At 47.7% G+C, this 25,485-nt stretch overlaps 3 protein-coding genes across 7 annotated transcripts in view; 1 reads left to right on the forward strand and 2 right to left on the reverse strand.

Annotated features, from left to right (window-relative positions):
• The window catches only part of PAK2 (p21 (RAC1) activated kinase 2), a 47,796-nt gene extending 38,090 nt beyond the window's left edge, over positions 1-9,706 (reverse strand). Inside the window, exons 1-2 of one of the 3 annotated variants that reach the window (XM_056358105.1) lie at positions 9,548-9,706; positions 1,232-1,298 (exon numbers count right to left, since the gene is read on the reverse strand). The gene's annotated coding sequence lies outside the window, so the exon portion shown is untranslated. Of the gene's footprint in view, positions 1-1,231; positions 1,299-9,137; positions 9,403-9,547 lie in introns of those variants that run through there. The other 2 variants (XM_056358106.1, XM_056358109.1) reach the window with 2 other exon arrangements.
• Positions 9,707-13,323: 3,617 nt separating this feature from the next.
• PIGX (phosphatidylinositol glycan anchor biosynthesis class X) lies at positions 13,324-18,854 on the reverse strand. Its single transcript, XM_056358121.1, has 6 exons — positions 18,644-18,854; positions 18,118-18,181; positions 17,508-17,649; positions 16,414-16,627; positions 15,021-15,121; positions 13,324-13,920 (listed from the first exon to the last, which is right to left on the reverse strand). The coding sequence occupies exons 1-6, from the start codon at positions 18,711-18,713 to the stop codon at positions 13,768-13,770; spliced, it is 744 nt and encodes a 247-aa protein (XP_056214096.1). The 5' UTR covers positions 18,714-18,854; the 3' UTR covers positions 13,324-13,767.
• On the forward strand, positions 18,085-25,426 carry CEP19 (centrosomal protein 19). 3 transcript variants are annotated; one of them, XM_056358122.1, is made up of 3 exons: positions 18,085-18,224; positions 21,164-21,362; positions 21,650-25,426. In XM_056358122.1, exons 2-3 carry the CDS (start codon positions 21,233-21,235, stop codon positions 22,009-22,011), a joined length of 492 nt encoding a protein of 163 aa, XP_056214097.1. In that variant the 5' UTR covers positions 18,085-18,224; positions 21,164-21,232; the 3' UTR covers positions 22,012-25,426. The 3 variants fall into 3 exon arrangements, with proteins under 3 accessions (XP_056214097.1, XP_056214098.1, XP_056214099.1); XM_056358123.1 differs by lacking the exon at positions 18,085-18,224 and adding an exon at positions 18,894-18,980; XM_056358124.1 differs by lacking the exon at positions 18,085-18,224 and adding an exon at positions 19,242-19,411.
• Positions 25,427-25,485: the final 59 nt, after the last annotated feature.

Consider the following 25,485-nt stretch of genomic DNA (forward strand, 5'->3'; position numbering starts at 1 on the left):
TCACATTGCTAAATTTATACAAGATGTTAAGCAACTGTAAATGTGATCCTATTGAAGCTATTACTCAAAGTGTTTCCTTAGGGTATTTCATACTACTAGCATTTCAGCTATCACAGCTAAGCTGCAAGGCCTGAGCTGTCTAGGCAAGGATGGTGCAGTACTGCAGCACTTGTGGAAGTTTAAACTTAATTTGCCCTGCCAGCTCTACCTGTAATAACTACGTACCAACCGGTTCAGTAAAGAACGAGTTAGATTATGGGCAGAATTCTAAGATTCCAGTGAAATTGTTACAGAACAAGAGTAAAGCTTCAGAAAATGCATTTTTCTGATGAGGCTCAGGCATTTACATATGAAAGGACGCAGTTTTCTAACCCAATTCTACCTTATCATCTTGCCTCCAGTAACAGTTGTGCAATTATAAAGCAGCTGAAGATGTCTGAGAGGATGAGATGGAACTCACATAGACCAGACCTCAAAGACTAAAGTCTACCAGATTTACAGGACACAAAAACTCATAGGTGAAATGTAGGCTTCTGTCCATGAGGTCCATCCACACCACCCCAATAAAAAATTAAAGCTATTCACTCCAACAGAAATAAGAGATACCCCACTTACCTGAGGGGCTCCAATTCCATTGCAAGAGATGCGTGATAGTAATCTGTCAGGGGAGACATTGCTCATGCTGTGCCATCAACACAAGAACTGAAGACTCGCATTATAGCGTTACCTTCATCTTCAGCCCTAGCCAAGCCCTGAATCACAGGACGATGAAGGATCTATCAGGGAGGCGTCACTCTGTGATAATCTACTCCTTCCTCTGGAGGTACTGCAAAACCAGGGTACTGCAGACAGCAGCTGAAGCAAGGCTTGCACTACATCCCAGCTCCAAAAAGCCATTTAAGAGAGTCCTTACACTGAAGCCGATATCCATCAAAAAGAGACTGCAATCAGTACCTTGGGTGAGACACAGCGATAGCCTGACCCAGCTCAATTTTATGCCTTCCAAGTCTTCTGCTTTTTAATTTACAATACTATTAGCTGCTGGTACCAGGAAGTCTGAACATACGCACGAGGGCATAAAACCTTTTTTGTTGCAACAAATGAGCATGGAAGACTTACAAATTCTGTGATTATGAAAATTCAAACACACTTTTATTGTAATACACAAAAGAAGACTGTCCTCTTATAAAATTTATTGTAACTATGGAAGAAGTTAACCCTAATATAATACCTTTAGAAGTGGTCAACTTTCCAAGAGCTTGTCATCTACGGGAAAATTTTCTCAGGTCCTTTCAATTCTGTTAAGAAAACAGGAAGTGAATTTCAGTAAGCCATTTCCACGGAGTGAAACAGAGATAAAAATCTCTAATAAACTTGGCAACAAAGAGAGAGTCCACAAAATATCAGTCTGAGCAGTCACTTGCCACCAGTCTTATCACCATGCTGCTCACTGAAAAATGGCCCATCATCCTCCGTTGACCAGGTATGTATGAGCACATAGGCAGCACAAGTGAAGCCAAAAAGAAAGCACTGATGATACCCAAACCTCCTTTAGGAAATTAAAAACATAAACAAGAGAAAGGGACAATTGTGACCCCAAATGTTGAGAATTACTGACAAGTTATTTGACAAAATGGCAAAACCATTAAGGGTTAGGAAGAGAAAGCTATTTCAGCAGCATAGGAAACACGATCATGCTCATTTAATCAGAGTGACACAGAACAAGATTTACATCTATTTTCAATCGTGACCAAGATCCTCGAAACAAAGACATTTCTCCAGTGAAGGTGCAGTTTTAAATTTAGAAAGCTGGCATCTCACTTTGGCCTGTGGGCTTTGGAAGGGCTAAGAAAGTAAAGTACAACCATCACCAGTCACCCAGCCAAATAAGACCTGGTAGAAAAGTACTACTGATTTTCAATCCAGGGCAAGGAGGATCCCCAACAACTCATGCTTGAAGTGTTACAAGATAAAAGTCAGTGCCAACCATGCATCCAATAAGTATCTCTTAGCAGCAATGAGGGAATGGAAAAAAATATTGTTTCAATCCTGTTGGTGTTAATACAAATTTTCTTTTGCTGGAAATGCAAAAGAAATGCAACACTACCATGAATTAAAGAAAAAATAAAAATATCATTCCCTCTTGGTATTTTCACTTATCCTTCATTTAGTTTTTTCTCCAACCCTCTTTCCAATTTATTTTTTTAAGACACTGAAACATTATTACATTAGATACTCCAAGCTCTAGTAATACTGCTGTGGGCAGGCTATTATATAGGTTTACCAGGTGTCTTAATTTCTTCCACAAGTAATACTCAGTCCAGTTTCACCAAGCATAAGTACATCTACTTGTGCTGAAAAAAGACTGTAAGACTTTCCAGCATACAAACAACAAGCCAAGGAGAATGAGAATTTTTCCTCTTAGAAGTAAAATAATTTACAGTGGAATAATTATTAATAAATAAAAAAAATAAAAGACATCACAACCACACAGTAAAACACACAGCCCTACTTGTGATGAAAGTATCCAAACCAGCTATACTGAACTACTCTTAAATTTTTATTTTCCATTTCCAACAGCTACCTAGAAAAATAATCTGTATCCAAAATCCTCAACACCAATCTCCTCAAAAAAAAAAAAAAAAAACCCCACCCAAAAACCAACCAAACAAAAAAACCCAAAACAAACCCAAACCAGTACTATACCACACATATAAAAACCCCGCAAATAGGTCTAGAAGGGCTGGGCAGAAGCAGCAGCATTCACAGCAGCACTGACTCGCCAGCACTGCCAACACTACTTCGGTTACTGCGAAACTGTCCTCAACCCACCGCTCTGCCGTCCACTTTGCAACATGCCAGAAACAAAACGCAGAAGGTACTCGCATGAATTTCCTGAGCGCAGCAGTCAAGGCCATCTTTACCACAGCGGATTACTTCGTAAGCTTGGACATTTGTATCAAAGTGCCTTAGCTTGTTAGCACCAGATTAAAATTAACTCTTCTTATTGCTAAATATCTTTGAAAATCCTGGACTTCACAACCAAGACAAGCAGAAAAGACTTTACTAAGTATTTCACACTTAGTGATAATGTCCCAACTCTGAAAATCAAACATTTCTCACAATTCATTTTCGTAATAGTTACAGCTAGCGTTTCACACACTGAAAAAAAGGCATTTTTGAAGTAATAAATCATTTAACAACATCAGAAATCTACTTTCTATGCCACAGAAAACAATGCTAGTATTTTGTGACAAGATCTACAAATAAACACCCATTTGTTTGCTTTGCATTTGACCTGAAGTAACATTTCCAAAATCTCAGAAACACCTGTGAAAAAAGCAGGAGCAGAAAGCCAGGCACGCAACTCTCCAGCAGCTATAAACTGGGCCACTCGTGTCAGATCACTGAGCAAAATTTTCAAGCCAAGTTTAACATCAGTGATTCCTTTTCCATCAGTTCAGTTCCCTGACACAGATCACCACGCTCAGGGATGCCACAGCACAAGCTCACTGGAGTCAGGGTTTGGGGAGAGGATGACCTTCTCCTCTCCCCTTCCAACCCAAATGGCTGGCTCCCATACCTACCTAGGTGTAAAATCAAGCAGCATCCCTCACAGTCAGGTATTTCTGGTCTAAATCAGGCACAGCAGGTGGACTTAATGTCCTGGGGAAAATCTCGAGCACTCAGCTTATTTAACACTAGTATAAAACATCAAGTATTTAATGAACTGCAATTAACCTGCTGGCCCAAAGCAAGCACACACAGTACCAGCCATCTGAGACCACGCAGGACGTCAGCCAGGCTCAGAAGACTCAACTAAGATCCAAATGTTTTGCAGCTGCCCAAGCTGAGCATTAACGCCATTGCTACGTTCTGTATTCCCATGCTACATGAGCTGCAAAACTAAAATCGCATCTTTTTATGCCACCAAGTAGCCACTGTTGAACGAGGAAGCATCTCTCTGCACACCCACAGCACACCAACACAGCAGTGGGAGAACTGCCTTAGCATGAGCATTTAGACCAATGTTTCCATGTAAGTCGGCCAAAAAAAGCTTATGGACACATAGCTGGGACTCCGTGGATGACTGTCCTCACCCTTTGGTCCTTCATCCTCCAACACCTTCAGGGACTGTTTGCTGCTGGCATTTTAGGCAGCCTCCAGGCTGTGGGACTGATGTGACCTGCCTGTAGCAAGAGAGGGAGATCCTTTCCATTACCTCCTAAATTCCAAAGAGGCCCTTTTCAAAAGCACCTGGAATTTGGCCAGAATTTTTTTTCCTCAAGTCTGATAAACATTTTTGAACATTTTGCCTGGATTCAGTGTAATTCTTTGTCTTAGGAATTCCTGATTGGTCAAACTGTTTAAAACAGAAGAAAAGGTTGAAAGACTCTTACATTTCTTCTCCTTTTACCTTTTGAGTAATGTTTTGGAATTATAAAAGTTGCTCACTTTGAATTGTTAACATAACTTATTACACAGTTTTTATTTTACACCCTAAAGCAGGTACCACACAAGCTGAAGTGTACTTTCAATGAGCTATTTCCACAAGAAACTGCCCAGGCAGCTTCTGTCTGAAGCCCAAATCCCCAGAAGACCACTTTATAAGAGGAGGGCCTTTTAAAATAGACACTTAGGGGAAAGATATTTTCATTCCTCCACGTTCTGACTTTATCGGAGACATTTTCAAGAGGAAAGGGGCTTAAACATGCAAAGATGATTTTAAAAAGCATCTTCCAGAAACAGCCTTTTCTTGCTCTTGCCCAAGAGATACCTCTGTTAGTCAAAGCAGTTCTAGAACGATTGTAAGTGAAGAACAAATACAACAGAGCAGAAAGTATTACAATTGTTTCTAAAATAAACCCTATGCAATTGGATAACTGGAAACCCTACAAACACTGACAAAGTCCCATGGGTATACACCCAATAATCCAGCACCAGCACCTATCACAGGAAGCAGAAAACCTCAGAAAAAAAAAGTAGAAGTTGAATTGGAGACACTTTTTAGTACATTTCCATTCCTTAACACACCTGCCAGCTGCTCTCATTCTGGTTCACATGATGTTAAATCCCTTTCTTAACATTGTACACCACTTCTAAATCATAGTCACCATTGCCCTAACATGTTAGTTCCTTCCTACAGCTACTTTTCTTCGAAATGAAAGTACAGAATTACAAAGTATTAAACCTGTCTTATCAAAATAACTCCTTTAAAGATAGGAAACAATTTTTGCTAATTGGCAGAGAGAACAGCCCTGACCAAAAATTCAAATATAGTATAGTTATTGACAACAGGTAACCATGTATCTTCCAGGACAACATCCAGTATTTCAGTACAAACTCACGCTGTTTAAGCATTCAGCTTTGAGCAAACTTGTCATTGCCAGAGCTGCACCAGCGCTGGGCATAGATCTTATGGGAAACAACAACAATCTATCTATTATACCCAGTACTTTCTGGGAGTCTTAAAAATACTGTATTTCCCTAGTAAGGTGTGTTCATTAAAACAATTCTAAGCACCAGTACATCATTAGCAGCTGAAGCAAATTTGAAATTCATGAACAAAAATTAGATACATGAATTAGAGAATTTCAAAATTCACTTGTCTTGCCTGAAGAAAAAAAGAAGCCTCACCAATTTCTCAAGTGTTTCAGTATACTGCAACCTCAGCCTTTCAAAAGCATAAGGAATTCTTTTTGTGAATTGACAGATAGCATTAATCACCCAAAGTGTATCTAAACAGCAAAATGAAACTTGTCAATTTTAAGGCTTGTTCCTAACACATCTCTGCCTGCCTGCCAGGTGAGACATTTTCAAAGCCCAATTAAACCCCATTCCCAGCTGAGAAAATAGAAAAAATGATTAACTTAAAAAAATGGCAAGTCAGATACAGAACTGGGACCAAAACCAGTGTTTCCAGCTCTCAGTGACACTGTCCACTACATCAGTCAAAATACAAGCATTAAAGTGTGTATTTTCCCAATAAAGTAAGGCACAACTTTAGGTAAAATCATGCTCTGAGATCTCACAAGCCTTGAGCTCAATCTACACCTCACCATCTGGCCCCTGTTCGCTAGGTCACTAGATCTCTTATTCTCACCTGAAACCATCCGTTACCTCTTACCACCTGCATTCAAATACAGGTAAGAGCTTTCTAAAATCTTACAGGATGGCAGTCTCAAGACACCCTAATTCCAAACAGCAAAGCACAGGAAGAATCTTTAGGCCTTCAGGGAATGCCGCAGTGTTTCCTTGCTAAAAGGAAACTGCCTTCAAAACCGGTGCCTTGCCCAGGGGTTTCTTGCACTTTGCCGTAAGGCAAGTACCCAGGAATCCTTCTCTCTTTCCCAGCTGCTGCCTACCACAAGCACGGCTGCTCTCACACCACGGCAGGAGTCCAGAGCTTCCCCCTCTTGCTCACACATGCCCACACCCCTTCCCCCATGGCCTTGCTAGGCCAGAAGGCTGGAGAACACGCTGATTTCTGCCTAACAAAGTCCTGCGAATGTGGAAAGCTTGCAGGAGATGCAGCCTCCTCCATGGCGCTTCCCCAGTCAAACTGACCTTGCAGAGAGGCAGAATCAACACAGCACCAGCCAAGCGCTGCATTAAGAGGACTGTATCGTTTCCAAGAGGCAACCTGGTAGCTGAGCCTGGCACCCAAGGGCTTCGAGTCATTGGTTACCTTTACCAGCGCTGCACTTCACAGGGCAAGGAGTAACCTCAGTGTTTGCAATGTTGAACTGAACTCAAAAGGAACATTCAGTTACTGTTACTACCACAGCAGGTGCAGAAACCTCTCCAAGAGGACATTGTGCAATTACACTCTCAAAGTCTTGGGCTGGACAGTCAAATCCGATTTAGATTGAGGAAGGAGGTGTCTCCTTGAAAAAATAACAACTGAGCTTGGTGCAGCCTTTCTGAGTCTCTCTACTCGTCCAAGAGAGTGCCTCTGCTTTGACAAGAACAGAGCAGAAGTGATCACAACTACTGCATTTCTGGAAAAAGAAGGCAAAGCTCCAACAACCACCTTCTCTTGGCAACTCGTTGCTTTTTCTCAGCTGCCAGCAGAAATGCAGTTGAATAGGACGCATGCTAATACCTGGTGCCTGGCTGCTGAAGATCTCTCCTTCCTCTTGCTCCCCCCATCACCATACCTCCGCTGCCTTTCCCTCCTGCATGCTTTGGCAAGTCAACTTGCTTTCAAAGCTTTCTGCCTGCATCCTGGTTTCTGACCCCAGGACTTCCATCACTGCTGGCATTATCGCTGGGCCCTGCCATCTAGAATAGCGTCTCTATAACTAGGGGTTGTTTTCAGAACAAATAGCTTTTTCATTGTCGTGGCTGCTGCACAGACATGTCAATAAATGTGTGTGTTGTAAGAAACAAGAATATACTGGCACAAAACTCACAGGGAAGCTCTCAGTGCCTCAGAAACCTCCTAATGCAGAAAACAGAGAACAGGTGGGGGCAAATCTAAACCGAAAACCCAAGACTGATACAAGAGCTCTGAAGCAGAACTCTCTCTTCTTAATAAAACACATAGACCTAGATTTGGATCCCTACAGCTTTCCACACCACCACAAGGACAAAATCTGCAGCATCAATAATACCCTTTACACATATTCTAAAGTTATTTAAAAACCAAAGGTGCTTGAGTAATTTTCTCTTTTAAGCATAACCAAAAGGCTGACTCAAACAGTGCAAGCTTGCATGAGTTTTTAAAAGGATACCTTTTAAAACAAGCACAAGATTAGACCTACCATACATGGTCAAAGCATTCACCCATCCTCCCCAGCACCCATCCCAGAGAGGTGGGTGAACATAAGCAGGTGCCTCCGGAAAGAAACTCCCCTAACTTGGCCAAACATCCAGGTTGTAACTCGGTACAAATTTCATTTCAGTACATCAGCCTCTGACAAGCTGCCACACAGCAGCTCAGAGAGCACACGCCTTGGATGCACCAAAACACACTGCACAGTGTTAAAAAGTGTAAGACAGACAGAGGCATTATCGCCCATTTAATAGCCCAACATTTTTTTCCTTTAACAACTATGTCTGCACAAAGCCAAGTCAAATTTCACATACAACTCGGAGTAACTCAGATCTTCTGTGCTGTCTTTCTCAAGTATTTCTGTTCTGGCCTCAAGAACTGAAACGCCCAACCAGTGAACTGCAGAACAGGCTTTTCCTTCCTTTACAAAATATTCACTGAGTAATGTTTTAAAGTGCTTCTCTTATCTTAATGATTCCACTCAAAAACTCATAACACAAAGGCTTTGCATTTTTATAGTTCTAATGTTGCTTCTATCTCAGTCTATTAGTCTGTAATAATGAAATGTCTGATTTGTCAGTTCTCTGGTAACATAAAACTGGAACAACTCATTTGGTTACATACGGATATTTCTCAACCTGCCTCCACAATGTCCGTGTGAGTTAAATTACCTCCATCTCCTAAATGAAGAAACTGAATCACAAAGTAGTTAATTCCCTGTTTTTTTAGGGAGGTACCACTCCAGGGCTCATATTATGAGGATACTCCATGGTGCAAAGTAGATCTGAAACTTTCACAAGAACATGCCTGCTTTTTTAAGTATAAAAAACACAGCCCAAAAAAAAAAGACAGGCAAAACCAGAGAAAGACTGAAGTAACACGATAAAAAAACCCATGATACGCTGCGTTTGAATTGCGCCTAACATTGCTATTGTTGCAAGACCTTCAAAATAATGATGATTAAAATACTGCACCTTTGCTCACCCCGTGGCAGCCCATGAACCGAGGTATTTTGGCTGCCGGCAAAGCACGACATTGCTCCTTGAAGGCCAGCTGATGCACTCTGCTCCCAAACCAACTTTTGGGCAGCTGCTCGCACATACTGGGCTAAAACAGCCTTCACTCGCCCTGCTCCCCGAGCCGCTTACCACTAAGCAACCAGACCCCCCTGCAGGGCTTTGGCAGAGCGAACACAGAAAGCAGGAGCAAAACTACAGCAGAAAACACAGAGAGAAGAAGAAACCAAGCAGGTGAGGGGCACGAAGAGCCACGGTTTTCAGCCGGCGCGGCAGGCGGGGGGCTACGGGCACCCCGGGCACGGCAGCCACGGCATGGGCGCGCCCCCCGCCTGCCGCGATACCTGCGCCGCCCGCACCCGCTCCGCTTCCGCGCCTGCAAATCCTCACGGGAAAACCCACGTTAACAGCCACATCCACGCCGACGTTCCCCGCCCGGCGAGGTTACCGAGGTTCTAACCGGCTCCCCAAGGACTCGGAGAGCCCGCGGACGGCGGCGGCCCCTCGCAGGGGCTCCCGGCGGCGGGGGCAGCGAGGCGGGGCCCGCCGCGGCCCGCAGAAAGCCGGGGCCGAGCTCAGGCCCCGCCGCGCCGCCCTCCCGCAGCCGGCCCGGCCGCCCTGGGTGCCCGAGGCGGCGGAGCCAGCGGGCCCGCGCTGCCGGAAGCGCCGTGAGGAGCCGCCGCCCCGCGCCCGCCGCAGGCCCGGCCCGGCCCGGCGGGCCCCACAAAGGACGGGCAGGTGGGAGCGGACTCACCGGGCTGGGGCGGCGCCGGCCGCCTCGGGGGGACGGGCGGGCTGAGCGGGGCGCGGCCGCCACACGGCGCCTCTGCAATGGCGGCGGCGGCGGGACCCACCGAGGCGGCGGCGGCAGGAGCCGGAGGGGGAAGCGGAACCGCCGCGCGTGGCCACAGCCCGCGAGGGCGGGCGGGGGCGGGGCGCCGCCCACGCGACTACAACTCCCGGCGGGCAGCGCGCCCGCGCAGGAAGGGCCGCGCCGGGGGCGCGTGGGCGGCTGCGCCGAGGGGAGCGCGGCGGGGCGGAGGCTCCGCCCCCCCCGCCCTTCGCCCCTCCCCCGAGGCCCCCCAGCGCCCCCCGCCCGAGGCACAGCCGTGCTGCCCGCCGGTCGCGCCGCCCGAGCGTTATACACGATTTCTTTTGCTGGGGGACGGTGGGCTGCACCGAGCTGCAGGGCCAGAAGCTCGCAGCCCCAGGGCAACAGAGGGGGCCGCGGCTGAACTGGCTCTTCTTCCCGCCTCGCTTCCATCTTCTGGCGTTTCAATCTGAGATTATTTCCTCAGCGCTTCGTTTCATGAGGAAAACGGGTTTCGCACGGCACAGGGGCTTCAGGCGGTGCCAGGGGTCTCCCGAGGCCCCCCCCAGCTCCCCCAGGTGGTGGCGCGGGGGCAGCCTACCCGCTCTGCAGCCGGGTGGGGAAGGGTGAGCACACCAGGGTGATGGCCTTCGTGTTCCTCCTCGGTGCTGTGCTCACTCTTCCTCTTGCCCTGAAGGTACTGGAAGGGGCTCATCTTTTGTATCAAAACAGCTGATGACAAATTAACCCTTCTCCCACCAACTTCCAGGTCCAAAAGTCCACAGGGCTCAGGGCTCGGCCCTGCCGGTGCAACCAGCATGCGTTGGACACGCAGCAGCTTCCCACGTTGCCTCCTACCCTCGGTGACCTAAGCCACTGCTCTGATGCCCCCAGGTCCCAAGAGATGCAGTAGTAACAGCTGAGAAAGCAGCGTATGTGCCCTCGAGACTTCTTTGCCAAAATTCCTGTGACATGTTTAATCTTCCAGATGACTTCCCCAAGCACCCACCTGTCCTGCAGCCTTGGACCCTACCTCTCAGTCCAGGCCTGAAGCAACACCTGATTTTTCTTTCAGAAGGATGTGCACCAGGCAGCTCCTCTTCATGAAGGCCTTGGGGGAAAGCAGCAGGCTTCCACAAAGGCTTCAGACCTCTGTGCAGGTCCTGGCACGAGGAGTACAAGTCAAACCTTCCAGCTTCTGTTGCTTTCAGCCAGCATTTGCTGGCTGTCTCGTCTCTTACTCTCCACGGAATTACTGCAGAGCCAATGGCCACAGAAAACTTGCCCCCATGGACCTGCCTTGTTTCAGCCCCTTTCTGCCAGGACCAGTACCTCAAAGTGACCCTGCTGTGGCTACTGGAAACTGCTCTGGTCCGCTTCCTACTGCAGCCAAGGCCATAGCCTTTGCTTCTCTTTGCATATTGCTTTGTTACTTTCCTACTCTGACTCAACTCTATTAAATCCTTCTAGGATCAAGCTTTTGCTAATACATCTCTGCATGTACCTCTCAAGAAACACTGCAGATTTCTATACTTCACGATTCCCTCAGCTATACCTTCCTTCCCTGTAAGGTAACCTTGCCTCTCCTCGCTGCTTCAGCCTTGTACCCCTAAACCCACTTGGCTCCTGCTCCAAGCTGTTTTCAGAATCCTTATCCCCCGTCCCATTCTTCTATCTCCCTCCCCAGGCAAACTAGGGTGGGGGTTTTTTGTTTTGTTTTGGGTTTGTTCACCCATTCATTCACGACTCAAAGTCTCAACTCCTAACATGGCCTTTAACACACCTGCAGCTTCCCCTTTTCTCGTAATGCTCTGATTCAGTCCTTGCACACATTAACGATGGACATATTTGTGTCCAACCCTTACATCTATGTCTTCTTGCTAAGAACTCACAGCCACCTCATTTCTGTCTCCAAAGCTGCCAGAATTTTTCCACAGGGAAATGACTGCCTTACAGCTCATCTTTTGAACCTGCCAGGGCAGCTGCATCCCCCTGCGTCTGGCACACCACCGGGGCATGCCTGCTAAATGCAGTGCTTGATTAACAGCAGTAGTTTCTGGTATGGGAGAGAAAGTTCACTGGCAAATCACTTCATACTTAACACTACAATAATTATTAGACTTATTTACAGATTTTAAAGAAAAACATGTCTACTATATTTATAATACAAGTGCTATGGATTTAAAAACAGCGAATATTCACTATTTGCCATTTAAAAAGGTCCGTTGAGAAGTACTGCAATTTCTCTCATATTTTACATTAATTAGTATTACTCAAGTTCAGCTGAAAAGCTTATTAGTGGGATCTTGATGAATTTAGATTCACTTAGTGAGCCATGCGCCAGCCAAACTGACTAGTGCGCATTTAAACTGAAGTCACTGTTCAGTACTGACAGTGCCAAGCCCCCTACAATTCAAGCCCCTCCTGCCTCCATTTCTCCTACAGCATCTTACTGCTAACGTGGCTTTCCCTTCTCACATCTCCACTTGGACAGATTTCCAAATCATCCACTTACATATTTTTGCCACTTGCAATATTTCTTCTCGTTTGTCCAAAGGACATTGCCATCTCCTTTCACTAGGCTATGCTATCAAGCAGCTTGTCTTCAGTACGGAACTCAATCTGTGATTTCCAAATGGTATTATCTTAAATGATGTTAAAAAAACAAAAGTGAGCTTTCAGGTGATAAAGACCTGCCAGAGCCAAGAGACAATCTGGAACGTTGCCATTGCAGGGATCAGATTGCAACATAGAATTACTTACCTGTGTAAGAGAGACCAAGCACTAGAACAAACAACTCCAGGAATTAAAAATCCCACTCGGAGACAAGCATTACAATACTAGTCCACGGCCCTGCTGCGCCGATGTGGTTAAACAGGCCGCCAAATCGCCCTGCAATTGTTCTCTGTAATTTCTCCCTTCCCCCAAGCAGATGCAGCGTATGACTCCTCTGAGGTAGCGGATGAAGTACTGGCGCAGCCATCATCATTCAGCACAGTGCAGGGAAAACAAGAGCCTAGTGTCAGAGCACTTGCCAACCTGTCGTGGGCGAAGTCACAAGACGAGCTCTCTATTGAATTCCAGCAGAAGCAGAAGAAAGATGCCCAAGGGATCCTGAAGCTACAGCTGGACAGTGATGAAAGGTCGATTCTGCGGATGAGAAGTCTTGGCTGCACGCAGAGCCCTCAAAAGGAGGGCAGAATATGAACACCAGAATTCTGATTCATCCCTCTCACACACGCACTCCCCAAAATCACCTGCTTTTACTAACTTACTCTCAGCTTATAGGAAATAAAATCTATTTTCTCCAGCAATGGTCTCCAGGAGTTGCCATAAACTCACAATGCCACCTACTGACAACTAGCAAGAGCAACCGATCTCGCCTGTCAATCCAGAGCAACTCAGGTTTTCCATTAAGTAATTTCCTCTCCATTTCCTTGTATTTATCAACTGCTCTGATGGCTGAATGCCAAGACTTCTAAATATTTGCATCTAGTTGCTCTTTTCACAGCTTTCATCTTCCAAGGGTTACTCTTTCTGCTTCTAACAGAACAAAGTTTCCTTCAGATTTTCTAAACTCTTTTCAACTAATTTGACCAAGAGCAGCTAATCCCTCCCAGTTACTTAGAACGCGAGAGATTACTTAAACCTTCTCCTGCCCCAGGTAAGCACAGAATGTTTCTTCACAAATTCATACATAACCCATCCAAACAACAAACTTAAAATTCAGAAACTTTAATGACTAGATGTTTTCCATACCCTTAATAACCAATCCCCGAGTCCGTTATTTTAAATTCAAGAAATACAAACACCTGTACAAGAGGCAGCACAGTAGTTAAAGCAGGCTCTGGAGCAGGGGGAGGCAATCTGAGGCAAACACTCCACTCCTGACTGTTGCCACACTGCCCATGGCAGTCCTTGCAGCTTTCTGAAGCGCTGTTCCTACCCCCCGTCCACTTTGTCTATTGTCACTGCACCAAAACAGTCCCCTTGATCTAATTCTTACAAACACCTTTCATGCACCAGGAGACTATAACCCATTATGGCACCCTTGCATGTTACTAAGATATAAATAACAGTATAATAGGATTCATTTAGGATGCTGATGTAATATTCAGTTATTTTTGCTGGATGGAGGTCAGTCATTCTCTATTTCTTTATCCTCAGGAGGTCACCGGGGAGAAGTATCCATATTTGCATACAGCTGTGAGAATCAGACTGGAACAGAGCACTGTGGCAAGAAGAGTCGCGACACACACTAAGGAGCTATGCTGCCTGAGCCCCACTGGAACCTGCAGAATCGATTCCTCAGATGCCTACAAAGAAAAATAAATGGATTACAGGCATTTAGCAAGCTATTTCTTCTTGACTGCAACTTAGAGGATTAGGTACCATACTACTACTTAATTAGCCCTTTACTAGGGCTTCTTCTGGGATTTGAAATCAAAACCAAGACGTGACATCACCCTTCCATTCACAGCAACTGGAGCACCAGCCACTCATGCAGTGCAAAGCTCAATAAATTTATCTCCTACCCTTTTTAAATGGTAGCCATTTATATCCTCTGTATCTTTGCTCTTAAAATAGGCTTCCCATTGAGGATATGCATGTAATACAGCATGGAAGAAAGAAGCTGTCAGAATGAGCATTCCACAGATCACCAAGAAGCCAGTTTTCTCCAAGGAGAACTACTATTTGGTTCATCTGTTAGTCAGGAAGCTCCAAAAGGTTTTTGGACAAGACCTGAAGGTATCCCAGGCATCTGCAGGTATCTTAAATGTAGGAAGGCAAGTGTGTTACTAAAACAACAGATTTGTTATGAGACAAATTAAGCTTATTTCTGAATCTCTGTGCTGCTGCACCCCATTCAAGTATCAAAGGCAGTTGCTGACCACACTAAAGATCCAACTTTCCTTGGTTTTGCACACAGAATAAAGATACTTCACCTTTTCCAAAATACTTAGCCAATCAGATAACAGCCAAACAAATAGAAGTGGCCTTTTTTTTTTTTAAGATGTTATTCCTTCAGTCTTTACAGTTTTACCACTCCCTTAGATCATAAAGTAGTTTTCCAGCTTGCTACTCCTCTGAAGCACCTCTGTTGTAGACTTTTCCCAATTTGATCAGTGCCAATTATATCCTAGAATTCCAAGTAAACTGTTAAGGAAAAAAAAAGGTGTGGAGAGCAGCCATCACAAAGGGCTAGAAGAGCACACAGAGTGACTACAAGCATGTCAGAAGGGCAGGATGACCCGCATTAAAAGCTGGTCAGAAAGGAAGAGGGGAGTCTCTCTAATGGGGAATCACACACCTAGTCTTTTACTGATTAGTTCCTGTACTATGCAAATTGCTAATGAAAAAAAGGCAGCGATTGTTCAAAGAGAACCTAGGATTCCCACCAGAAATAAGAACTCACAGGTTTGTGCATTACGCTGTACCACTGACAGGGCCCGACACCTCTGCCTGAACAGGGAGCTTCCACTTCAGCCGGCTTCCAACACTCTGCTGACAGGGAATCTACGGAAGACGTTAATGCATCAGCAGGACCCAGATGGGATGAAGCCATATGGCCTGCAAGAGTCTGCCAAATGAGGCATCCTTCCTCCACAACAGCTTGACAGAATCCACTCCCTGAAAGCCAACAGGTGAAGCAGCACCGACAGAAACATGCCAGCTAACCTGCACGGTCAAAGTGGTGCTGGGCAGTGCTCTTCACGAACTTTGCAACTCTTCCCTTCCTGATACAGTAGGTACCCAAGAAAGAATCTCACCTGTGTGGTATCCTGACACTTCTGTCCTAAACAGGGCAAAGAATTCATCACTGGCCTGTAGACTCCTCACCTTTAGCCATGCAGTTATTATTTCTCTTCCCCCAAAACAAAGAAGTCATTCTTCCATTTCTGCTTGTTGGCCTCCTCTTGGCCCATGCAAAAACTCCCCTCCAATGGACTAAATGCTTTCATACTAATAATAAAAATGTCTTCCTGCTCATAAGTAGTAAACATGCCAGGAAAACTGAAAGATTTCACACCCCTTTTTTAATTGACCAGGCAGTCTTCCCTGCCCCCAAGTTTACCCCAGAAAATCATCTCTCAATTAATGTGCAAGGAAAGATAAAGGAGCTGAGAATCATTGGCACATTTGACTTGGCAGCTAGCAAGAATGGTTTTGTGAAAGGAAACACAATTTGTAGCAAAGTTGTAGGATTTCATTGTTCATGTAATTTGAAATACTGTCAGCGGACATCAGGTTCTGGTTTCACAGGAGTCTGAGACTCCAACCATTCTAACCTTCAGGCACACAGTTTTCTACATTCTCCCCTTAAAAAAAGAAATGCAGAAAGAAAGTGTTAGAAACCATCAGAATACTTTGATTACTGTAAATACATGACTGTGAATATTAAATACGTCCTGCATAGCTTCAGCTGCCAAGAGAAACACTGCAAAAACGCAGCCTGAGCAAACAAAAAAAAAACCAAACCAGGGCCTGCCAGGACTGTGACAAACAGACCAACTGCCAGTGCTTTCAGGTGAAAGAGCCCAAACAGCCTGCCACAGTACAACGGTACAATGGCAGCAGTGCAACACCAAGAGATCTGTTGACAAATAATCTGCCTTTGGTCAGGGAGCAGCAGCAGCATTCAAAGAGGAAGACAACGTGGTCTTTATCAGGGCCACTATCTTCCCCTCATGTTCACATGTCTACTGAGAGCTCCATCTCCGGAAGACAAATAAAGAACTAGATTCCAAGCTCTGGATTGCCTGCGGTTATTCCCTTCTCCCCAAAAGAGCACGTAACAAGAATCTCACTGTCACAGCAGCAGACCAACACTTCTGGGCTCTTCAGAACAACCAGCACTTCACTGGTCTCTTCTGCTGGCCGGTGGTACCGCCCGTGCACAGGCAAGGCAGCTCTGAAACAGTGAGAACACCGAGGGTCGGGTTCCATGTACAAGAGAAGAAGAAAATCTGTGGCTAAGTACTCTGGAGCCTCCACATCAATGACATCAGGAATTAACACCGCCTGTAAGCAGAGAAAAAGGGAGGGATGTGGGAGAAAAAAAGTATGAACATTTTGTGCATGGTTCTGGGATTTAAGAGGCCACTGCTGCGGTAACCTACTGCAGCATCATAAGGGAAAATAATATTCCTCTTTCTGTTTTCTAATTTTGTGGGCTGGAGGCTCAAGTTGGAAATTTTGTCCTTAAGTTTTACCAAAATAACTTTTCAAGTCCCTCTCCAATGCCAATGAGTGATTTCTACATGTGAAAAGTTTACAGTGCAACCATACCTGCAGCCAAACCTAAGAGGCAGTGGCTTAGTGATGCGTATAAGCAAAGCCACACGAGCACCCGCAAGCATCTCAACCGCACAAGTCACCTAGCGTCTTTGCATCCGTATGTTTTAACTGCATTAAGTACCTAAGGAGATTACCTTAAAGCCACATTCTCTTCTCTCCACCAAAAATGCAAAGCAAAGACTGGAATGCAGCATGGAAAGCTGTGGTGAAAATAAAGCTGCAAAGCCACTCAGTCCAAATGCATAGCACGCTACTTAGAACTCAGCAGCACCTCTTCTGTGGAGGTTAACCTTCCATCTTCCCAGCCTTTCACCATCGCTGCTCATCCAGGGCTAAGCAGAGCAGCAGCAGCTCCCCAGTACACATGCCTACGTATAGAACTAGCACCAGCACATGCCACAAAATGCCCTGACTCGGCGATGCTGATCAAGTGGAGAGATAAGATGAAATGTCAAGAAGAAAATACAGTGTGGCATCTCCTTCCGGGAAAAGAAATTAATCACCTTTGTTCAATGACCAAGATAATGAACACAGATTGCAACTCGCTGAGCATATTCCTCCTTATCTGAGTAACTGCCAGATGTCTTAGCGTCCGGGTTGTTACCTTTGTTAGGTTGTGCTGCTGCAGTGATGCCAGCTCATAGGGATCCACGTAGATTCCTGCTGGAAGACGAGTTCTAGCTGCCACTGTGCATCTTCCTGCATCCTCCCCCACCACACCAAGTTCTACCTTCACCAGCAGGTCCCTACAAACAAGTAACAAAAGGAAAACGTTCATACCTGCACTTCAAAAGATTGGAACAAAACCCCAAGAGACATATGCTGAAGTGCACAGAGATGAGATGCAGCTCTCGCCTACTACGTGTGACAAATTTGGAACACAGTTCCCTGTTGGGCCATGCTGTCCTTCTCCGGTTAGGATGATGTAGCTCACGCTGACTCCACATCCACAACCAAAATGAAGTCTCACGTCTTTGGTAACTTCTCAGAACTACCAACGGCCTCCACACAGATCTTATAAAGGGGCCTCCTGTTCTTCTGCTGCTATAGCTTGCAGAATTAATGCCTTCATCATGCTAACACATTCCTAGTGCCTGGCCATGCCTAGGGATCACAGCTCCCTGCGGATCACAGCTCAGCGAGCTGATACAACTGTGCACAAATGCAAAGAGAACCTCCTTCACAGGTAAAGCCCCGCCGGGGTGCCAGCTCACCTGTGAAACCCCTCGTTCAGGAGCTCCTGCGTGACGCCGGCACCCTGACAGGCCGCCTGCGCATCTGCGGTGACACAGAACACACGGCGGCGGTTACAGAGCAGCAGGTGAGGACCCCACGTGCGGGCACCCCCGAGCAACACCAGAGAACCGCACACACAGTCCGCACACCGCGCACGGCAGGCGGCAGGGAAACGGCGCCGCGACCCGCAGCAAGGCGGGTCCTCGGGCCCTGCCCCGGACCCTCGGCGCCCGGCCCTGCACACCTACGGCGGGGCCTTCCCGGGGCGAAGGCCCGCACCGCCGGGCCGAGCCGGTCGCCGTCGGTGCGGCCGCCCCGGGGCCGGTGCTCGGCGGAGCGGGCAGGGCCGGGCAGCGGCACCGGCTGCACGAAGGCGCCCGCCCCGCGCTGCCCGCCGCACCCTGGGCACGGGCCCCCGCCACCCCCGCCGCGGCCCAGGCCCCCGCCACCCCCGCCGGGCCACCGGGGAGCAGCTCCCCCGCGGCCGGGCCCGGCGGCACTTACGGAGGACGCAGAGCAGCGCGGCCAGCCCGGCGCGGAGCAGCGCTCGGCCCCGCCGCGGGCCGCCCGCCATGCCGGGCCCGCTCCGCACGGGCTGGCGCTGGGCCGCCCGACCCCGCGGGGCACGTCCGACCCCCGCCCCGCCGGGCCCCGCCGCCCCGGCCCCGCCGCCGCTGTCCCGCCCGGTGCCGCCCGGTGCGCGGCGGCAGGGCCCGGGCAGCCGCGTCCCGCAGGCGCCAGAGCGGGCAGCCCGCGGGGGCCTTCGGCGCCAGAGCCCGCCGCGCGGCCGTCGCCGTGGCAACGCCCCGAGGGAGAGCGCCGCCGCCGCCGCTGAGGGGAGGTGAGGGCGCGGGGCGGGCGGGCTCAGCTCCCTTCCCTCCTCGCCGCCAGCGCTTGGGCCTCGGCCGCGTACGGCCCCGGGGCTGGCTCGTCCGGCGGACACAAGCGCTAGGAAAGCGGGTTTAACGGCGCCGGGTGGCGGGGCACAGCCCCACCTGCGCGCTCGGGGCCGCCGGCCGCAGCCGCCGTTACCGGGGACACAGGCCCTGCCCCTCCTGTGCGCGGCCCCAGCGGCGTCCTCCCGCGTTTGTCTCGCCTACCCGAGGGTTTCTTCGCTGCTCCGGAGCGGGTCTCGCTCTGATCGTCAGTGACCCTTCAAGAAGCCATTTCGGTGCCGTTTGAAGCTTCGTTTCTCGTTTTAAAATAGTGAAAGTGGCTCTTGAGAGACTTCTGCTTTTCTGCCCAACTCCTAGAGCTGTTTAAAAGCCAAAGGTTGTGGTTAATTTTCAGTATTGAGAACATCACTGTAAATCTGAACTCTTTCCTACGTGAGAATCTTTCTAACAAAGAAGGAGGGCCTTGCAATCCAACTTAAAAGTAGCTTTTGAAGGTTAATGCAATTTTTCAATGCGCTAAGGCAGGAAAAGAGAAGTTGCTGCTGCCAGGCAGGCTGACATCTTCCTCTCCTGCTGCAGGACAGAATTCTGCAGGGAAGAGTAAAAAGGATAATTATGGATTAACTTCCTAAGCTCATTCATGTAGTAGCTGATGACGTGCTGATACTTGGGAGTTCAGTAGTCCTTACTTTAAGATGAAATTCTAGTTTATACGGTCTGTTCTTGCTGTCTGTATAGATAAAGCCATATGTTTAGCGGGTCAGTCGGTGTTTCCTCCTCACTCATCCCCATTCTCCACCTTTTCTGTAAGGCAAAAGTTCTCGGTTCCTCAGCACACACATGCGGCAGCTCAGCATTTTCAAATCTTAAGACACCCTTGACCCTCATGAATGTTTTATAGCTGAAGCTCTACCAGTGGTAATGTGTTGTGTAAAGAGTATTTCCATTTGTTACTTGTAAATTCTCAGATTTTCAGTTTCGTGGATGGTGTGTTTTAGTTTGATAAGGAGTAAATGGTTGAACATCATCTCCTCTCTTTAAAATTAATATTTTCTTCATTGCATAATAAGGAGTTTCATTATTTTTGATCTTCATTTCTGAATCTCATCTCTCTCCTTGGCCCATATGACGTAGGTTACAGATATGGTGCTGTATTGACATCACTCTGAAACTGTAAAGAAGCTTTATAAAAACTGAATAGGTACCCTTCCTTTTAAGTTTATTTTCTTTTAAAAAGGGGAATTCAGTGTTACATGCATCAACATTATGTATGCAAGGTTCTCCCTTACCATATTGAATAAGGGTACGCTATCCCCAGGTTTGTGACAGCAACAGAGACAGATAAAGGACACTTTGTATCCTTTCAAAGCAAATATATATAATAGACAGGTATGTATAATAGAATTTTGTCCTTGTTGCATCTCTTGCAACATTCAGGTTTAATTTTGTGGAAACTCTTTCAGTGGGGTTCCAAGACATTTCAAATTTTCATTTTATCTGCATTTTTCTGAAGATTTTTTTTCCCCAGATATGCTCAAATAATCTTACAGCAAAAACACATCATCATATCTTTACTGAAAAATCAGATTCTCCCTGAAGCCACACCTGGAGCTTTCGTATGAGCTATCAGGTGATATAAAGTTAAAAGCCTGGGTTAGAGTAGAAAAGGGTTTGGTAGGTAAGCAATTCCTGGCTTTTCAGAGCAATGGATATAATACGCAGTAAAAGTTGCTTGTGAAGAAACTGTAATACATTGATTTACTATTTTATGACATTTTTCACTTAAAAAAAGGAATAAATGTAACAAAAAGTCTTTTAGGTATCATTTAGTAGTAGCATTATTAGTGTCATTAGTGTCATTACTGAGCTGGTGGACAAAAAATATGTGTGTGGTATGTACTCCCGGATGAGTAGTGACAAAGATGTAAAGCAGCAGCTGGGCGTCACTGTGCCCCGGCAGCCAGCTCACGGAGCGTGCGGGGACACGTTCAGCTTCCACTGAAACCAAGGAGACTTGCAGCCTGGCTGCGTGTTTTTGCTGAACTTGTATCACTCTAATTCTGATAAACAGAACAGCACTGAGAGACACTCACACTTTCTTTCCCTTTTTTCTTTTCCTGTTTTTCAGTGAGCTTTGACATTGCTGAGGACCTCTCTGATAAAGCTGACCGCACTTCAGCCAGCAGCGAGAACTGTAATGACTTACACTGCAAAGAAGTGCGGCATCTGCTTTCAGCCCCTGTCCATTATCCTGATCTACAAAGAAGACGGCAAGGATAAGACTCGCCAGCGTATCATGCCCGTCAGGAATTTCTCCAAGTTCTCAGGTGTGGTGCATTTACTTGCAGTGTTCCCCAAGACCCCTCCAGACACAGTGAGAGGAACAGCTGGTTGGTAACAGCATTTTTAGCTGCTTACCAGCACACCGGGATTGCAGAGAGGGGTGGTTTGGGGTAACACTGTCTCCCCTGAGGAGCCCAAGGCTACATCTTAACCCAAGGAGTGGCTCTGCTAAGTCTGGAGGTCTTGCTTTTGAGGGTTTGGGAGAAGGGGATGTGTTTCTGGGAAGAGATTTGCTTGCAGCTGTAAGTCTTCACACTGGCTTTCTCTTTAGACTGCAGCATGGCTGCTGAGCAGCTGAAGAATAACCCTCGGCACAAGGCTTACCTGGAAGGAGTCTCGCTGCGTCAGCTACAGAAGCTGTACAGATTGTTGAAAGGCCATTTGGGAGGAGAGAGCCTGGCTGAGAGCTTGGAAAAGCTGCGGCAGGAAACGACCATTGACCCAGAAGAGGATATGAACAAACTAGATGACAAGGAACTAGCCAAAAGGAAGACCATCATGGACGAGCTCTTTGAAAAGAACAGAAAGAAGAAGGATGATCCGGATTTCATCTACGACATTGAGGTTGAGTTTCCACAGGATGAACAGCTGGAGTCCTGTGGCTGGGACGTGGAGTCAGGTGAAGAAATCTGATTCTGGACAGATGTCTTGGGTGGGCAGTTCAGAGACCAATCTCACAGTCCTCCCAGCGTACATGTTGTTCCACGCCGTTTCCAGCTGCTGCAATTGATGCGCATTACGTTGGCTGCGGGGAACCCAAGGCCTAAGGTGCTGCAGCGCTTCCAGGTTTAAGTGAACTTTGTTTAAGAAGCCAAACTTGATGAAATGGAAACTGAACTTATTGAGTGTTTTTAGTCTTTTCCTATGGATGAGTGCCTAAAATAATTCTGAATTATTTAATCTTTCTTTTGTTTACATTTCAGTCAGCTTTGGCTGAAAACCTCACCAGCCTGCCTTGCTGTGATTTCTATTCAGCTTTCTCAGAAAACAAAGTGTTAAATATTTATGTCTCGAAAGCAGTGTTAAAGCTTTATTGTCTAAGTACGGTATTTATTATTGCTTGCTGGAATGTTAAATATATCTTAATCTTTCTGGATAAATCAACATTGCATTTAGAATATTACTCTGACATTTCCTGAGCGATGTGTAAATCTCCAGCTTCAGCTTTACAAATATAAATCCTTATATTTAAAAAATGGAATGTCTACCAAAACAAAATTAGTCTTGAAAGTACTTTTGAAAATACGGTGATTTCAGACTGCTGAAGTGATGTGTTTTGCTTCCTTCTTACTAGACGATGCTTTCTCAGTTAGTGCTCAGCTCAGGAAAAATGTGCTTAAACTAGCCAAAAAAAAGCAGATGGGGGGCAGGTCACAAAGGCTGGGGGTTGTTTTAGAGCAGAACAAAACCTTTATGCCTGCTGCCTCATCAGGGCTTAGTTCCTGGCTCGCTTGGAATCATTCTAAGGGACAACCTGATGTGACAAGCAAAGCTACAGCAAAAAGGTCCTCCAGGTAATGGAGGTTTGATGGTTAGTGGGAAATTCATCTCTGCAAATAAAGATTTTACTTATCCCACTGAAGTTTTTAATCCCACTGTCTACCGCTTCGTACTAGCCGAATCCTGCCCTCTTGTAAGAGCTGGAGGACTAAGTCCAGGATTCTTTAGAAAATCATGCAACTCCAAAAGCTTCCCAGGTTTTGGGTTTCTGAACCTGGGTGGCTGTGAGTGGGATGGGCCTTCATCCCCAGCTGAGTGGCCTCAACAAACCGATGGCTGAGGTGACTTAAGAGGAGTTGAAAATTGCTTCTGAGACTAGTTTAGTACCTGGCTTCCTTTGCGAAACCACAAATTAATTAAAACACGTCAATTTTATCAATAAGGCATCATGCCATAGCAGAGAAGCTGGGGGCTGGACGAGCTCTCCTACACACTGAAATTATAGAGTCAGGTCTGTGAAAAATCTGAAAGGGATGTCAATTAAACTGCTGTACTCTGTCATCACTGGAGATGAGTGACCTTACGTTTGTCCAAGGGAGTCCTCAGAAAATAAGTGGAAGCTGATGCCTTGCTTGCCAAAAATTAAAAAAATACAAAGCCTGACTCAGCTTTCCCAGGAACGGAAAGGGTGTGTAGGGCTCCAGCACGTGCCTTGCTCTGCTTCCAGTCAAAAATTGCAACATAACAGCATGTAACGACCTCCCACTTGGGTGGGAGGGGACCCACAGGGACCTCTCCTCCCCATCCAGCCCGCACCCAGCTTCGTCCTGGCGGGGCCTGCACCCCCCTCCCCCGGCACGGCTGTCCCCACCGCGTGAGGTCTAATGAGGGCCAGGCTGAGGGAGGTGATTGCCTCCCTGGATCGTGAGGTTCCTGCTGGCCCGTTCCTCGAGCCCACCCCGGTCCTTTAGGACAGCAGCCATACCCAGTGCCAACTGGTCGTCCCAATTTGACTTGTCTGTGAACTTGACACAAAGGCACTCCACGGCCGCCTCCAGATCATGGACAAAGACATCCAGCAGGACAGATCCCAGAGCAGACCCCTCGTGTCTTCTCATCAGCCTCCTGGTAGAGCGTCCTGCTAACTGCTACCCTCTGTGCTTGATCATCCAACTGATTTTTACCTACCTGGCGGCCCACCCATCCAGGCTGCGACATCCTCACTTGGCTGCCAGACCGTCGTCGGACGCAGTATTGAAAGCCCGGCTGAAGTTGTGGTAAATGGAACCACTGCTCTCCCCTTGCCTATGTCATCCTGAGAGGCAGGCGGGTTGGCCAAGCGTGACTCACCCTTGGTCAATCCACGCTGACTGCCCCCAGCCACCATCTTCTAGAAACGTGCTCCAAGAAAGCATACTCCATGGCTTTCCCAACATGAGGGTGACCGTCCTGTTGCTCCCCAGGATGTCCTTCTGCCCGTTACTGAGGATGGGTGCAACGTTTGCCTTACTCCAGTCACTGAGACCCTCCCCCGATCTCCATGACCTTGCGAAGATGATGAAGAGCAGCTTGGTAGGGACTTCAGCCACCCTGAGAGCGGAAGCTTGCCTTGTTGCCCTGACATCCCTTGCATGTCCCAGCTCCAGGTGAGCCTCAGCTTTCTGGGCACCATCCCCCCATGCCAAGATACTAACACCTCCCATGATGGAGGAGCATTGAGCATCCCCCACATCGGCTCAACACGAGCAATAGCACCCACTTTTTATCCACACCCCGGGCAGCGCCAGTCCCCCAGGTTCCCACCTACATGGCACACCCACGGCTGCACCCCACATCCCCCCACCAAAAGGAGAAGAAGCAGCAGCGGCCGGGGCGGTGGAGGAAGCACACACATCCACCCTCTGAGGCTGGACCCAGCACCCAAAGCAGGGGGAAACAGCCCCGGGGAGGGGGTGCTTACAGGGGCACCCTGCTCACCCTGCCAGCAGGGAGGCATTGAAACGCGGCTGCGGGACCTGGTGCCGGCGCAGACCCGATGGGAGGTATCGCAGGGAGGTGTTTACAGGTCACTTGTCCCTCGGGTGCACAGCTTACGGGCAAAAGAACCGCTGAAATAGGCTGAGGGATTCCCCAGCTGGGGCCCGGTTTGGGTTTGGCTATTTTGGTCTAAAATAGGGCCAAAGAGCAGCCCCTTTTCTGGGACAGATTCGACAGCAGGTTTCCAGAGCCAGAACTTGGCCCCAGCGGTGCTGCCAGCTGGTCCAGCATGGTCTGAGCTATGCTGTTTCTTTTCCTTTTTGCTCAAGCCCCCGGCGCACCCCACATCACCGCACCGCGCTCCTCCGAGCCCAAGCAAGGACAAGCCGTCGGTGTGCCCACACAGGCACTGCCGCGCGCTTCCCCGCACCCTGTGCTCCCGTTAAACTCAGACACCGATTTCACTGGAAAAATCCTGACAGTGCCACAGGAATAAAGCTGCTCTGGTTCTCAGCAGGGCTTTTGAGTTGGCACAACCCACCACCACTTCTCATTTCCACCCACGGAAACCCTCCCAGGACCAGCGCGGCACTTCCCCAGGTAGCGCAGTGCTGGCGCGGCAGAGCCAGGACGTGCTGCCAGCGGGGCTGGCCCGAGGAGCCATGGCCACCAGGGCACGGCTTGCACAAC

This window comes from Falco biarmicus, chromosome 13 (genome assembly GCF_023638135.1).
Source record: "Falco biarmicus isolate bFalBia1 chromosome 13, bFalBia1.pri, whole genome shotgun sequence".
Taxonomy (NCBI): domain Eukaryota; kingdom Metazoa; phylum Chordata; class Aves; order Falconiformes; family Falconidae; genus Falco; species Falco biarmicus.

Bases quoted from the DNA above. Each gene is read 5' to 3' on its own strand.
- PIGX (XM_056358121.1), bottom strand. From the start codon at position 18,713: ATGGCGGGCGGCCCGCGGCGGGGCCGAGCGCTGCTCCGCGCCGGGCTG. The intron at 16,628-17,507 runs GTAACAACCCGG...CTCTGCTTACAG, and splicing joins AGCAGCACAACCTAACAAAG to GCGGTGTTAATTCCTGATGT. The intron at 15,122-16,413 runs GTGAGATTCTTG...CGTCTTCCGTAG, and splicing joins GTTGGTCTGCTGCTGTGACA to ATTCCCTGTCAGCAGAGTGT.
- CEP19 (XM_056358122.1), top strand. From the start codon at position 21,233: ATGACTTACACTGCAAAGAAGTGCGGCATCTGCTTTCAGCCCCTGTCC. The intron at 21,363-21,649 runs GTGTGGTGCATT...CTTTCTCTTTAG, and splicing joins GAATTTCTCCAAGTTCTCAG to ACTGCAGCATGGCTGCTGAG.